The sequence below is a fragment of the Ochotona princeps genome, chromosome 7, assembly GCF_030435755.1.
Source record: "Ochotona princeps isolate mOchPri1 chromosome 7, mOchPri1.hap1, whole genome shotgun sequence".
NCBI lineage: Eukaryota > Metazoa > Chordata > Mammalia > Lagomorpha > Ochotonidae > Ochotona > Ochotona princeps.
In genome coordinates this window covers 8,567,488-8,582,657 of record NC_080838.1, presented here as the reverse complement: position 1 = coordinate 8,582,657, position 15,170 = coordinate 8,567,488, and the positions used below count along the sequence as shown (strand labels likewise).

Below are 15,170 nucleotides of genomic sequence, written 5' to 3'. Positions count from 1 at the left end.
CTTTTTCACTCTGATTGAACATGCATCTGACAGCTGTAGACCACTTGTCAATTGGATTGTGATGCAGTTTTGCAAAATACATTCAAGAAAATCAACTTGCTGTATAAAAGTATTTCCTAGACTGCATACTCATCATCTTCATGTGAAACTGTTAGCTTTTGGAAAAGACGCATTGAACAGTTAGGTTGAGTGTACGTGGGCCGGAAAGGAGCAAGAGTGAAACTGTCAGAAAAGGAGGAACTTGCTGCTTCCCTGATGGCAGACCTGCTGGATTTCCCTTGCAGAATCATAGATCCCCGTGGTTTGATCACAGATCCCTGGATGTCTTCCTCCTTGTTCCTAGTGCTAGTAGTGTCAGTGCAGCAGACTTTGAGTCATGGTACGTACGTTGTACATGTTAGTTGGTTGTCAGTGACCACTTCAGCCAGGAAAGCAAAAGAATCTCAGAGCCCCTTTCGAGTCAAACCGGTGGTCTGGGCTACATTGCCCAAAGCAACAGACTGGTTTCTTCAAGTGATTTCATCGTTTAGAGTGAGATTTCTCCTTTTGCTTTTGTGGTGGAAAAAGGTGGACCTAGCAATGGCAGTTTCCTGCGCAAAGTAAATGTAGAAAGAGCATGTCAGCTGAGAGATGCAATAATCTTGGTATTTTTTCACGGGAGTTTCATGGAAACAGCAAATCAGTGTACATTGAGTTTCTCTCTGGCTACCCAGATTATCCTCCAGTTGTGCCTGTGAGGATTCAAGGGGTAGTTGTTTAATCCTTGACAAATGTATCCACCTAGAAACTCCTGTAATGGAAGTGCTAATAGCACCTGATAGGCTTGCTCATAAGCTGTCAGAGAAGTCCGTGGTGATGCAGCCACAGCAAGTCCCAGAGGACACGCTCTGCACTGTCATCTAGGGCTTTGCTGTCACTTTTGCTGCTGACAAATGAGGACCTCACTGGGAAGTACCCGCCCTCTCCTTCCCACCTCGTACTGCACCTGTTGCTGGTGGTGGACGGTGTCTTGAACGAACCCAGATGCTGCTGTGCTTTGTGCCTCTCTGAGGATCTTGTGAGCATATGTCACAGCAGCATTATAGTTGTGGCTGGGTGCCTGAGTGCTCGTTAGCCTAATAAGAGTTTTTGATTAAAAAAATTGTTACTTTGACAATAGAAATGAGATTTAGTTACAAACACTATTTGACCTTTCTGGCATTGACTTCAGTAAGATTGGAATTTCTCTTATACAGGAAGACAAAAGTTTTGCAAAGGAGATGGTGAGAATTTTGTCAAGTCGTGGCTGCATTCCTACATTCTCACTGCTCCTTGCCCTTCTCTTAGGGCACTGTGGATACTTTGCCCTATGTTTCTTACAGTGCCAGCAATCCTGGAGAGACGCTGGTAAACACTCAGCTTTGCTTGTGCCTGTAGGAAGCCAAATGAGCTTGATCCTATGTCCAGTGACTCAAATGCTCAGTGCAGATTTGTGACTTGGCAACATGGTTTCTGTGGGATTGCAACTGCCAGCACCTTCTGGGACTGGAAGGGCTTCCTTGGACGTTTGAAGTGTGCACAGGTGCAGCCTCCTCAGAAGCAACAGTGAGGACCATTGCTTCATGTGCCTGGAAACCCAGCTCAGGGTGTTGCTGTAGGTGTTACTGCCAAGCAGGGAAGGAGAGAGGAAAGTTGTGCTGACGCCCTGTCTCTGTTGAGCAGTGCTGTAATTAAACCACCCCTTCTTGTTTTTTGGAGTTTGTCTTTTCTTCCCAATCTCTTTACTTCTAACACATTTGGATGAGTAATTGCATAAGTCACTCCTGTTGAAACCTATATTTTGGTTCTTGAGGTTTAACACTGTAGAAAAATCCCTCAGTTTGCAAGACTCAGAAGATGTTTTTGTTACTATTATCTGCTATGGAAGCTGCATTTCCTGGTGGTCAGATGACTTGGTCAGGGCTGGTGCATGCGGCCTTGCCCGAGGCCCCTGCCCTCACCCTTGCTGACTCCCCCAGGCCCTGCAGCCTGCAGACCCAGCCACAGCCCCATGAGATCCAGCTTTTGTTTCTACTCTCTTTCCAAACACTCACTGCTTGTCTCCTGTGAATCCCACCATCCGCCAGGTATGCAATCACGGGGCTCCTCAGGGCATCAGGTTAGGGCAGGAATGCAAGGTTCATAAAAATAAACATTGGGAACATCAGGCTGCTTTGTGAGATGTTGGAGAGGGAGGAGTGACCCGCCCAGCTGTAAGGGCCTGTGCTGCTGCCCCTTCACAGACTTCCTTCTGGGAGTCCTTGAATTGCACAGGGCGCATAACCAGCTTGCAGTAAACCTGTACTGAGACTCAAAGTAGCTGAGGAAAGAGCCTTGTTAGAAGTCACCTGCCTGTGAGACAGTGAGTGAGCAGGCTCAGGGTGTGGGGCCTGCATAGCCTGACGTCAGGGTGTGGAGGGGTGGTGGTCCTGCCCTATGCCTATCCCAACCAGCTGTGGCCTGGGGTGTGGCACAGCCTTGCCCTGGGCAGAGACTACAACATGCAGGTCAAATGGTCCCAGCCCATCTTGCCGTCCCTTTGTTCTGGGGGAAGCAGTGATCACAGTCTTTCTCTGTATCCTCTGAAATAGAACTTTCTGGGAACATTACATTCTTTATTGTAGATAGATACCATCTTCTCTCGTTTAGATTAAAAGAAAAAGATACATTTATTTGAAAGGCAGAATGGCAGAAAGAGAGATCGTGAGAAAGAGATCTTGCCTCGCTCTCTCCCTAAAGGGCTGCAACATCCAGGTCCAAGCCAGGCTAAATGAAGCCAGCAGCTAAGAAGTCTTGGGTCTCTTACGAAGGTAGCAGGGGCCCGAGCATGTGCACCTCATTTCACAGGTGCTTAGGAAGCTGACTCAGAGGTAGAGCAGCTGAGACTCTAACAGGCACTCTGATGTAGGAAGCCAGTGTGAGGAGGGGCAGCTTAACCCACTGCACAAAATACCACTCTCTTTCTTTTTCTTTTCGATGGACAATCCTAACTTTAGGGGCAGTCTAAGAATTATTTAGACAAAGATTTCATGGCTCCTCACATTCAGTTTTAAAACTTGATTGCGTGAATGAAAATACATTTACTTCCAGATTCTGTGCTGGCTGTTTTATGGGAAAGTGACAGGAACAAATACTGAGCTAGGTTATGTATCAGTGCCAGGTGTTTTACAGATGTTAGCTCATTTTACTCTCGCACTCCTCTAACTGGTTACTGGTGCTATCTCCATTTTCAGAGCACAACATTAGGACTTGAGAAGTTTAAATAGCTTTTCTGAAAAGAAAAAAAAGTTTGGGAGGGTGGGAGGAATTGATAGCATAATGGGCAACGCATGAGAAAAGGACGTTGGAGACGCTTCAGAAAGTCGGTAGGGGAGCTGGTCGTAACCTAAAGAGCATGCCAAAGCTGGGATTATTCTATCAGTGAAGAAGACGCGGGGTTTTTGGACTGAGGGGTCGGCAGGGGTAGGAGTAATGTCCTAACTGTCCAGGCCGAAACGTGTGGCCTGGGAGAGACTGCAAGCAACAGGGAGGCTGTTGACAAGGTGCCAGGTGAGCTGAAGGAGGAACTGGCCCAGCTGGCTGAGGATAAGGAATGGTACAGAGAAACCTGGGGTTTCCTTTAGGCTTTCCTGTAACTCCTGTCTTGGGCTTGGTTTTAAATTTTGTTTTGTCAGAGAATGTTGCTGATCCTGGCATTACTTTCAATTTCAGTGACCAAAAAACACATTTTTTTAAAAGCCACATTTTAAAAATTTCTTACTGTCTACCAGGTGTGTTTTATCACGGGAATGTATTGATTGAACTCTGGGGAACCAGAAGCTTAGCCTGGCCCAGACTTAGCCATAATTCTAAGCCTCATTTTGCTGCTCTGAAGTGCCTCGCTCAGCTAGGAAGCTATCAAGTCTCCTTTGCTTCATTGAAGCCAAAAGTAACATAATTTTGAAAAAAAAAAAAGGATAGCACAAGTCAGTTTTTGTGTTATCTTGGTTGAAAATTTTATTTCTCAGGCAGAGTATGGTGGATTGGGGGAGATGGGCCAAGTATCCCTGTATTCTCTGTTCGCGGACAAGGCTTGCACATGCATGCTGATGAATGCTGACTTCTCTCTGCAGATTTCTGCTCACGGCAGGTCTTCTTCCAATGTCAACGGTGGCCCTGAGCTTGCCCGTTGTGTGAGTCCCGAAGGTAGGCCTCTCTGATCACTCCTGTTAGAAAGGGAACTGTTGCTGTGAACTTTTCTGTTTAGACATCACTGCACTGACTTGTGATGTTCCTCAACAGGGATGTGGTCATGTCGCCTCTTCACCCTGTCAGGTGACAGGGATGGAGGTGACTTCAAGATCAATCAGATGTTGTTGTTATTTAAGCTGTCATGGTTTTGTATTTTACAGTTAGGGTTTCCGTTTTCGTTTTTTTCCTCAGTGGGGATCTACTCACAAATCTTTACATGTGTTTCCTTTAACTCAACTTCTTTTGCTATTTCTATTTTTAATTTTTTTTTTTTTTGCTTTTTTATCTGAAAAATAGTTATAGGTAGACAAATATCTTCTATCCATTTGACTCACACCCCCAAAACCTGTAAAACACAGTGTCGAGTCAGACTGAAATGAGGAGCTGGGAGTTGAATCCTTGTCTCCCCAATGGTGACCTGGACCCAAGTACGTCTCCCGGGAGCTGGACTTGAACCTAGGTCGTCCAGTATGTACTGCCTAGGGTCCCAAGCAGCATCTTAATCGTTCTAACAGATGCCTGCTCCCTTTCACTCAGATGACAACAGTAGATTTATTTGATATCTGCTGTGTGCTAGCTTCTGGGACCCATTGTAAAAAGTAGCCCTATATTAGTGCTTCTCCCAATCCTCCAACATATGTAACTTGGTGGGAAAACTTTGAGCCAGTGCTATGTTTAACACGGCTTCTTGTCTGGGAAGAATCTCTTACCAGAAACCCTGAAGGAGAAATGTTGAAACATTTCTAAAACCAAATCCTCACCCCTTAAGAAAGAGTCTAGGGAAGTTTTTGTTGGGAATCTTTTGACCCTGATCTAATCACTTGGGTCAGCTGATGCTTCAGGGATTCTTAAGCTTGTTGATGATGTTGGTTCCTGTCTCCAGTCACAAGGTCAAAAGGAAATTGGTGATTCAGGTGTGCTGCTATCCAAGAAATGCGATTTTCTTCAGGTTTACTACAGTTCTAGAAATGAAGGCATTGCAGCTTGCCACTTTACAAATAGGACTCCACACACACACACGCTTTCTTTAGATTTTGCATTTAATCCTTTTTGCAGGTGTGAATGGAAACAGGTGCTCTGAAACCTCGGCTCTACTTGAGAAATACAAAATTGGGAAGGTGATTGGTGACGGCAATTTCGCAGTAGTCAAAGAGTGTGTGGACAGGTGAGTGATGGCGAGGACTGCTCTTGCACCTCCACAGGCATTTCTCCGTGGAGTTTATGCTCAGTGCTCCAAAGATCTTTCTTGGAAGTTTCTTTTTCCTCCCTTTTCAGACAGACACTATGGGTGGGGGGTGGGTAGCTGTTTTTCCAGCCCACAATTTTATGGGTGGGAGGGAAATATACATTCACACACACAGTATAAACCTGGTTTCTATGCATTTGTGCTGAGATATCCAGCTTCTGTCCATGAGCCATACAAGGTAGGAAAGGGTTACTTGAAGAAAAAAATAATAACTGATAGTACTGATGTGTGCCAGACCCTGTTTTCCAGTCTGTACTTTTGTTTGCTTGTTTAATTTCCATAGTTAACCACCTAGTTAATACTTACGTGAATACCAGTAGTTTGCAGGGCATGTATTCTGAGCCAGCAAATGTTTACTGACTCTGGTCCATTTTGTAAATAGTAGGAAAATCAGAAGCGATTTAGATTAGAATCTTTGTGTTTATAGGCTATTCAGTATTATTGACCACTCTCCAGTTTGAATGGTAATGTTTGTGGGGAATTTTCCAGAAAGTTCTGGAAACTGCGTTTTTTCTATTTTGTTCACATCTCCACTGTAGCTATAATGCCCCTTATGTTGATACACCAGGGAATGCCTCGTTCTCTAAGTTTTTTTACTTAGCTCTGAGACAAAGCTTGCCACCCTAAAAACAAAGTGTGTAAAATATGGCTTCTTAGGACTCATTTGAAATCTCAGAGTTTTGGTTTCAGTCATTCCTCCAAGAGAGGCCTCATCAGTGTGTGTCATGGCAGCTTGGCGGAAGCAACCATGTGCACTTGAGAGAAGTAAGGGTCTAAGGATACTGTGGTATTATTTTTAGTTTTTTGTGTGTGTGACATCTGAAAGACAGAGATAGTTCACTATAAATGCCCACAGCAGCTAGGGCTGGGCCAGGTCAAAGCCAGGAAACTGGAGCTCAGTCTGGGTCTCCTACCTGAGTGTCAGGATGGCAAGGGACTCGAGCCGTCTTCTACTCTTTCCAGACTTTGCAGTAGCAGGATGCTGGATTGGAAGCAGTATTGTTAGGACTGGGGCCAAGTGTTCTGAGAGGGAGAGGCATGCATCCCAAGCAGGAGTGAAGCCACTGCGCACATGCCTGCCCACTGCGGTGCTCTTCATCAAGCTGCTCTCCTATACCAGAAGATGCTTTCGGAAAGTTCAGATGAAATTATGTTGAAGCAATGAAAAGTAATTTCAGGATTCTTGTGTCCAAATAAATGGTGTCTGCAGTGCTGGATGCCAGCGCTTAAAATCACAGTTAAGATGGCACCAGCTCTGAGCTGGTTTGTGCGGCTGCTTTCCTGGAGCCAGGAAGGGCATCTGCAGTGATCTGTGCCTTTAGCTCATCTCCCTCTCCTCCTCTAGGTCCACCGGAAAGGAGTTTGCTCTAAAGATTATCGACAAAGCCAAGTGCTGCGGAAAGGTATGGCATCCACAAACGTGGTATAGGCAAGGCTGGCACCAGGTGGTGATAGGGCTACTTTAAGGAAGGCATGGGGAGATCGCCTCAACTACCAGGGACAGCCAGGGAGACAGGCAGGCTTGTTTTTTCCTGCATATTTCCAGAAATTGTGACCCTAAAACCTAAAGATGATTTGCTGTTGGTCCTGACTGCACAAAGCGTTAAGTTCTCGCCTCTGGGAAATGCCCATCTCGGAGCTCAGCCGTTGACTCTAGAGATGGCTGCAGCTCTGAGACTTCATGGAGGCCGGCAGATGATACAGGGTTCCTGAGTCAGGGACAAGAGACCTCATCATGGCACAGCATGCAGTGGGTGCAGGCTGAGCAGTGAGGCACAGGAGGCTGGCTGCATGCAGTTGGTACAGTGGGTTTGTGTCGCACCTGAGAAACCTAAGCTCAGAGAACCCCTAATTGGATAAGGAGCTGCTGCATATCCTGGCTCAGAAGAGCGAGCTCATTGTCCAGGCCAGGAAGTAGATCTACCCCAGGTGCTAATGGGACTCTAGCTCTGTGTGGCCAGGGCATCTACCACACAGACAGCCATGCTGTGGAAAGGGAGTATAGGGGCAGAGCGCTGAGACAGGGTGGGCAGCCATGCTGTGGAGAATTGCCTCCAACACCCTGAGGCCGGGGCTGGGAAAGGAGCCACGGATGGGATGCTTTTGGAGTTCTTGTCCTTTATGTTGGAATAATATCTGCCAGTACTGACTTTGAGGAGTCCTCAGTGGGAGCACAGTAGTGAAGAGGGCAGCCTGGGGGGGTCCTCTGTCCAACTGCTGACCATGGCAGACCACCTCCCTTGGGCACTCATCTGGAATGACATGTGTGCTAAGCCTGGGATGCACGCCAGACTTTGGAGACAATATTGAAGGGGAAGAAAAAGAAGGAAGAAATGTCTCCTTAATAGCATATTTGATTCACGTTGAAATGATGAAGTTTTGGATATATTAGGTTGTTTCTAAAATTAATGTTATCTTCTTTGCACATTTGGAGTGTGGCTGTTAGTAAACTGAGAATAACACGTTTGTTTCATGTTACCTTGAGTTAGACAGTAGGGAATTTGAACGAGGTTATACATAATTATTTAGTCATAGCTCCACCTCTTGTTGCTGCATGGCCTCGGAAAGATTAGTCTCTCTGTATTGGTTACTACCTCTAAAACAGGGGAGGGGGAACCTTACTTCTCTTGTAGGACCACTTAGGACCCAAGGGCATTCAAAGAATGATTGAGTTTGGAGACCCTCCTTCGGTTGCTGTCACAGGGCCAGACCAGGTGATCTCACAGGTCTTACACAGCCTACAGCCTGGATGGTCCCCACCCCTGCTGTAACAGGTGTTTATCACAGCAAAGACGAGGTTACGGTGAGAATGGATGGAAGTGAGGCATGGAGGCCATGGGGCAGAGGGCCAGTTTAGCATCCATTTAGCATACGTTAGCTGTTAACATCACTCCTCTGCCAGGGGAATCTAGAATCTGGAATGAGCAATGTTCCAGGTGATAGTGATTTTAATCTTTTGGAACTCCTAGTCTTCGTCATACATTTGTGGGAGTGTGTCTGTTTAACAGTGATTCTAAACAGTATTCTGGTAAAGTTTTAGCAAAGTCTTCTCAGAGTCCCAAAACAGAAAAAATCCAGACTGAATTTTTTCTGCTACATTGTGGTAATTAATAAAGCAGGGACTGTGCAAAATGCCCCCTTTGATTAAAGTTTTCTTAATTTGTATCTTTACCTAGCAGATAGTTATACATAATTGTGGTGTTTATGCTTAATTTTCTTAAGTTCTGTATAATTTTACTTACTCTTCTAACAGTATTACTCTGTTTAAACTGATTGCCTTTGTCGTAAGTTTTCTCTGCTGTTGTGTGAGCTAAGCAGAATGTGTTATAATTTCTGGACCATGTTCTTTTTGACTGTTAAAGCTTATTTTCCAAACGAGTTTAAAAAATTGCTGTAGTAAGAATATCGTTTACTTGTTCAGAATTGAAGTAGCTTTGTATGCAGAAAAAAATGAACTGATACACGAAGTGCTAGGGCAAATTGGATAGGCCATTTCAAATCTTTGGACCTGGCTTTTTCCTCTTATTATAGAAGGTCATTCTGTTTCTATAAATAATGATTCTATGTTTATATCCATCCTTACATTTTTCTTGTTTGAGCAACTATCCTCACACTAAAGCTACGTAAAATTACACTTTTAAGACTTGATTGGTTACAAATCAGTTTTTTTTCCATTCAATTTCAACTGTAGGGAATAAAACGATTTAAATTTAAGAGTGCAGTCAGTCTCATTCTGGGATATCGACTGGGTGAGTTCTACAGTCAGTGCTGAAAATGGAGTCTTCCATTTGTTACCAAGTAGAGGACCCCCAGGTGTTCTATCTACAAGCACGTTCTCGTTAGTTACTTGCAGAGCGGATCTGAGCCTTCCACCGGTGAGAGAACCATGGACTCTGGCGCAGTAGCTCACCAGAATCACGTAGAGGCAGAGCAGTGGTGGGGGGTGGTTTGGGACCCTCACCTCTGGGTGGCCAGGCCCGCATGCCTCTGCCTCTGTCCAGTATAATCATTTCCTCTCATAATCAGGGCCTGGAGAGAGTTGTTCATCTCTTTGTCTTCTCTTGTTCTGTAATATATATGTATATGTGTGTGTGAAGAGGTTAATTTATTCACCTAAAATTTACCAAGTATATTCTGTGACCACAAAACACTGTCCTGGGGATCAGGTAACTGAATACAAGGATATTTCAAAATTTGTGGAAAAGTAGGATTAGCATGTAAGTTTGTTTTGATGCCAAAAAAAGAATAGTTGTTAAAACCCGTGTATAATTTTTCCCTAGTGAGTATTTTTCATGAACTTTTACAGACCTGTTTATTGTAATATTTCAGTACTTTTTGTTACCAAAATAAACTATCCCTTCATTATATTATCCTATTACTTTCATGAAATATCCTTTTCTATACTTTCAAATCAGTTCTGTGAAGGATGTTGTGAAGTTCTGGGGGAAGCGTTGGAGTTTCAGCAAGTCCCTGGCAAGGGAGTCGTGTGTGGGGGGTGGAGGGTGTGATGGTGTTTCAGAGCAACCTGAGCAGTGGTCCAGAGGAGAGCAAGCACACAGCTTCTTTAGCAAAATCTGTCTTGGTTGTTGACAAATCTCTATAGTGTTTGTAAATTCTTCTAGTAAATTCTTAGGAGTTTTCCCAGTTGTAAGTCTTTTTAATCCCCATGACACAAAGCCCTGGGCTTTTTGTGATGGTGCTTGGAAGTGGTCCTCCTTTCACCTCCCACCCACACAGCATCCATCATCTCCCTGCTGCAGCTGCAGGCAGATCCTAAGTCCCAGGTGTGATCCGCTGGCTTGCTGAGGCTTTGGGAATGCCGCTCCACACACTCGGTGGCTTAAGACCACAGAAGATGGCACTGTCACAGTTCTGGAGGTCACAAGTCAGGAAGCCTCATTCTCCTGGGACTTAGGGGGAGGAGTTTGTGCTTGGTCTCTAAATCCAGTCCGTGACGGGTCGGCTTCTTGTGCGGCCTCTGCCAGGATCTTCATGGGTGCCTTCTCCTACATCTGTGCCAATCTCCCTCTGCCTTTTTCTTATAAAAACTTCAGCTAGGGCCTGGTACGATAGCCTAGTGGCTAAAGTCTTTGTCTTGAACCAGGGTCCTGTACAGGCACCGGTTCTGATCCCAGCAGCCCCGCTTCCCATCCAGCTCCCTGCTTGTGACCTGGGAAAGCAGTCGAGGACGGCCCAGGGCCTTGGGACCCTGCACCCGTGTGGGAGACCCGAAGGAAGGTTCCTGACTCCTGGCTTTGGAGCAGTCCAGCTCCGGCCTTTGCGGCTGCTGGGGAATGAATCAATGAATGGAAGATCTTACTCTCTGTCTCTCCTTCCCTCTGTATATCTGCCTTTCCAATAAAAATAAATAAATCTTAAAAAAAAAAAACTTCAGCTAATCTCGACATTGCAAGATCCTTAGTCCTGTCTGCAAATCCTTCTTCCAGATAAGCTAGTATTTATGAGCTGCCAGGATTCAAACTTGATCCTTGGCGTTCCATCTACTACATTCATCACTAATCCTAACTATTGATTTAAACAACTTTATGCCTTACTGTATCATCCTCAGCATTATTATTATTTTCGAAATTATTGAAGGCAAAGAGAGAAGCAAACAGGTACATAGGGAACTCCTGTGTGCTGGTTCACTCCTGCAAGAGCCAGGGCTGAGCCACGCTGAAGTCAAGACCTGGAAACCCCAACCAGATCTCCTGTTGGATGGCAGACACACAAGTGCTTGAACCAACACCTGCTGCCTCCGAAGATTAGCTAACAGGATCCCAGTAAGGTTGGAACTGAGTACTCTGTACTGAGTACCCAGTACTCTGACAGGGTTTCAGCATAGTTGGTTTTTCTTTTTTAAGATGTGTTTTTTTTTATTTGAAAGATGGAGTTTCAAAGAGTGGTTCTCCATCTGCTGATTCATTCCCTAAATGGCTGCAGTGGCCAGACCAGACCTGGGAGCCAGGGGCTTCTTCCATCTATGTGCAGGGGCCCAAGCACTCGGGTCATCCTCCTCTGCTTCCCAAGGCAAGTTAAAAAACAGGGAGCTGGATCAGAAGTGGAACAGCCATGTCTCAAAGCAGCACCCACATGGGATGGTGGTGTTGCAAGTGGCAGTTTTACCTGCTGCGTCACAACACCAGTCCCAAGGGTTGTTACATCTTTAACCACTAGGCTCAATGCCCACGCTTGTCCTCAACATCATTGACTGCCAACTGGAGACCACTGTTGAGAAAGAATAACATACAATGTGTGTCTTTCTTCATATGGAAACTTGAGTGCCTACTGTGTGTTACTAATGGTGCTGGTGGCTAGAAATGAGATAAACAAAAATCCCCACAAATTCTCAATTCCTGAGGGCAATGGACCAGCAAACAATCACAGCAAGCAGAGAGGAGGAGGAGGGTGGTGTGAACACATGAAGATAAGAGGGGGCACCCAACCCAGCCCTCAGTGGCAGAGGAGGTGAAATCTGGGCTTGTTCTGAGGAATGAATAAGATCTTCCCAACAGTAAAGGCTGTTCTAGATGGAGGAAAAAAGCTATGTCAGTACCTGGAAACTGAAGGAGAAGCTGGTCAGAGGGACAGAGAGAAGTAAATCTGTCAACTCGGAGACCTTGAAAAGATTGAGGGGCCAGGACTGGTGATTGATTGGGGACTTGAGTGGATGAGCTGTGGAGGAACCCCAACAGAACTCCCATTTCTGCCTTAGACGCCCAGGTTAGTTCAGTGAGACAGAAACAGGGAGCCGGGGATGATGGAGAAGCTAGGCGAAGTGGAGACTGACTGACTGGGGAAGGGTTGATCTTCCAAATCTTCTCTGGTCTCTCTCTGTACATTACCGTTCACCAAGGCCAGGGATGAGGCAGGATCATCTGCCAGCTTACCAGTTCTCTTTGTCATTTACTCCTACACAGACTTGTGGAACACTGCCATGACTTGATTTATATGTAAATTATTTAGAGCTAGAATTGCAAATCACTCAACATAATACTAGGTGATCAAATAATGTGACTCAATATAAAAGTGACATTTTCTTTAGAAATATTTGGAAAAATGTAATCAGAATATTTTTAACAAAAGCAAAAATTACAAATGGATTGCACAGATAAGAAGATACCTCTTAAAGGTTTCTATACAGTGTTTTGGGTTTGCCTCCTGTGATGGTTAGTTTAAAGAGGATTGTTCCTACATAAGATAGTTAAAGAGATGTAGAAAGAGGCCAGGAAACAAACTGAGAGCTTCCTGTATGCCACGGCCATTGTCAAGCAGAAGACAGGAAGCTGAGATCGTAAGTAATGGTGGAAACGATGTTAATAACATATTTGCTCCGTATTTGGAATGTGACGCTGCCATTGGCCCTGAGAGAAGTCCCACGACACATCCCAGAAGAGTTTGCCTTGTATATTTATTGAAAAAGATCATGCTTGGGGGAGGCGTACTGTATGTGATAGACCTCTTGTTTAAATTCAAATTTGAGACAGCTTGGGGGTCACCGTGATAGGAATCATTTTGCATATGTTTCTTCAGCTGAACATCCCAAAGAAAGCCTCAGGAAAGAGGAAAAATTAGAGTCTTCTGACTGCAGAAAATGGGGAATGAGGAGAATTGAAGGGATAGATTTGTGTGCCAATAGAAAGCCCGATTTACTGCAGTGGTGGTACCAGCCTCTGTCTTCATTTCACACAGAGCAACGTAAATTCATCTGTGTGCTTTCACATGTTCACAGAAGTATGTCTGACTGCTCTGTGTGATTAAAAACATGCCAGGTGTATATCACCTAAAAACTTCAGAATGTGTGAATAGACAGGGACGCTTGCCAAGTGTTCACTTTGTGTGACCACAGGGGTTGGCCAGGAGCTGCGTCCCGAGGGAGGGAGCAGGGTGCTGGCTGCTGCGTTGTCACTTGAACAGATGGACGTGGACAAAGGCAAGAAGCTTCCCAGCTGTGGTTTGTTGTTGAAAGCTGAGACCCTCTGCTGTTTAGTGAGACTTGGAGGGGCTTAAAGAGTCCTGACCCAAAGACATCACAGCCTTAAAAAGAAAAGTGAACTCCCCTCTTTGCCCAAAGCTTCATATGGTTCATGCTGCTGCTTGATTTCATCTTTTCAAGAAATGACGTATTTCTTGCTTTCCAACTAGCATGTACATTGTGAAAAAAATATATTTTTAAAGATTTATTTATTCATTTTTATTGGAAAGCTAGATGTACCAAGAGGAAAAAAGAGAAGATCTTCCGTCCACTGTTTCACTCCTCAAGTGGCCGCGATAGCCAGAGCTGTGCTGATCCAAAGCCAGGAGCCAGGAACTTCTCCCGGGTCTCCCACGCAGGTGCAGGGTCCCAAGGCTTTGGGCCGTCTTTGACTGTTTTCCCAGGCCACAAGCAGGGAGCTGGATGGGAAGCGGGGCTGCCAGGGTTAGAACTGGCACTCGTGTGGGATCCCAGCATGTTCAAGATGAGGACTTTAGCTTCTAGGCTACTGCATCGGGCCCCATTCTGAAAAATTTGAACTTGACTTGTACTGATGGGTAGTCCCGTTGAAAGGTACTGATGTATAGAAGCCAGAATGTGGGCTTAGATGTCAGAAACCTGTGATTGCATCCCTACCTGCAAGAGCTATTTCAAAGAGAAAGTGTGAAGATATTAGACCAGGGTCTGCATAGTGTACCTGCCACTGACAAATAATCCCTTCCTGGGAAGGGTTGGTTCCTCTTCCTCCTACTTCAGGTGTGCGTTTGCCAGCACTGATTGATTACTTGGACAAAGTACAGTGCAATCAGCACTCAACTTGCCATGTGCAGGAGCCTACAACAGGCTTTCTCTGTGTGTGATTTATTCATTTGCTGTAATGTACACCTCGCATTATTGTCAAAAGGAGTTGAGATGCCTTAGAATAAAAGTATAAGTGTAGATGCATGAAAATAAGACAGGAGCCAGAAGTAGTATCCCAAATTAGGGATAATTATTTCACTACTGGAGTGGAGTAATAAATCAGGCCGAGACTGATGATAGCAAAGGCCAAAGGGTAGTTGAGCGACCTGAGCACATGTGTCTGTAAAGATTTGTCCATATGTGCATGTTTAGATAGCAAGTACTATGTGGTAGGTTTTATCATAGAGCTAAGCTGTTTGGATGCCTAGGATGTGTAATAGATTCTCTAGATTCAGCCTGATTGGTTGTAAAGTAAATGAGGATCAATAGTGGGCCACCGTTGGGAGGCTGCCATGTCTGATTTAAACCAGAGCAGTCATCATTCCTGGTCCATAGACTGGCGTCGGGAGACTGATTCCTCGGTGCCGTGAGTCAGCACTGTGCCTCAGTGCCAAGCGCAGCTGTGTCCCTCAGGAGAACTGATGGGCAGGTGGTGTTTTCAGAGAAGTGATTACTCTTGAAAATGGGACTAGTGGTCCCTGTGACACTCTGCTTCCAGATTTCTGAGATAGAAGATGGGAAGGAACACCCGTCTGGTGAGTGGATTTTTATATCCCGTCATGGAGAAAGTTTCCCTTTCATGAATTTCAACATGAAATTCAAATTCATACTGTAATGGTTTAAAAACTAAAAGTTCTGATGACAGAAGTTGTATAATATGCATGGAAAACTTTATTAGATGCCAAGTCCTTACTTCTGAGTTTATGCCGAACTTCACATTCTGGCTGACTTACCCAGCGC

The 15,170-nt window shown here is 45.0% G+C and overlaps 1 protein-coding gene across 3 annotated transcripts in view; it reads left to right on the top strand.

Moving 5' to 3' along the window:
* The window catches only part of DCLK2 (doublecortin like kinase 2), a 168,149-nt gene that overhangs the window by 131,030 nt on the left and 21,949 nt on the right, over positions 1–15,170 (top strand). For all 3 annotated transcript variants that reach the window (XR_009245822.1, XM_058666781.1, XM_058666782.1), the window contains 3 exons: positions 4,131–4,203; positions 5,305–5,413; positions 6,840–6,897. Coding sequence is in view for 2 of the 3 variants with exons in the window: in XM_058666781.1 (XP_058522764.1) it covers positions 4,131–4,203; positions 5,305–5,413; positions 6,840–6,897 (240 nt within the window). In the remaining variant the exon portion in view is untranslated. The remainder of the gene's footprint in view (positions 1–4,130; positions 4,204–5,304; positions 5,414–6,839; positions 6,898–15,170) is intronic.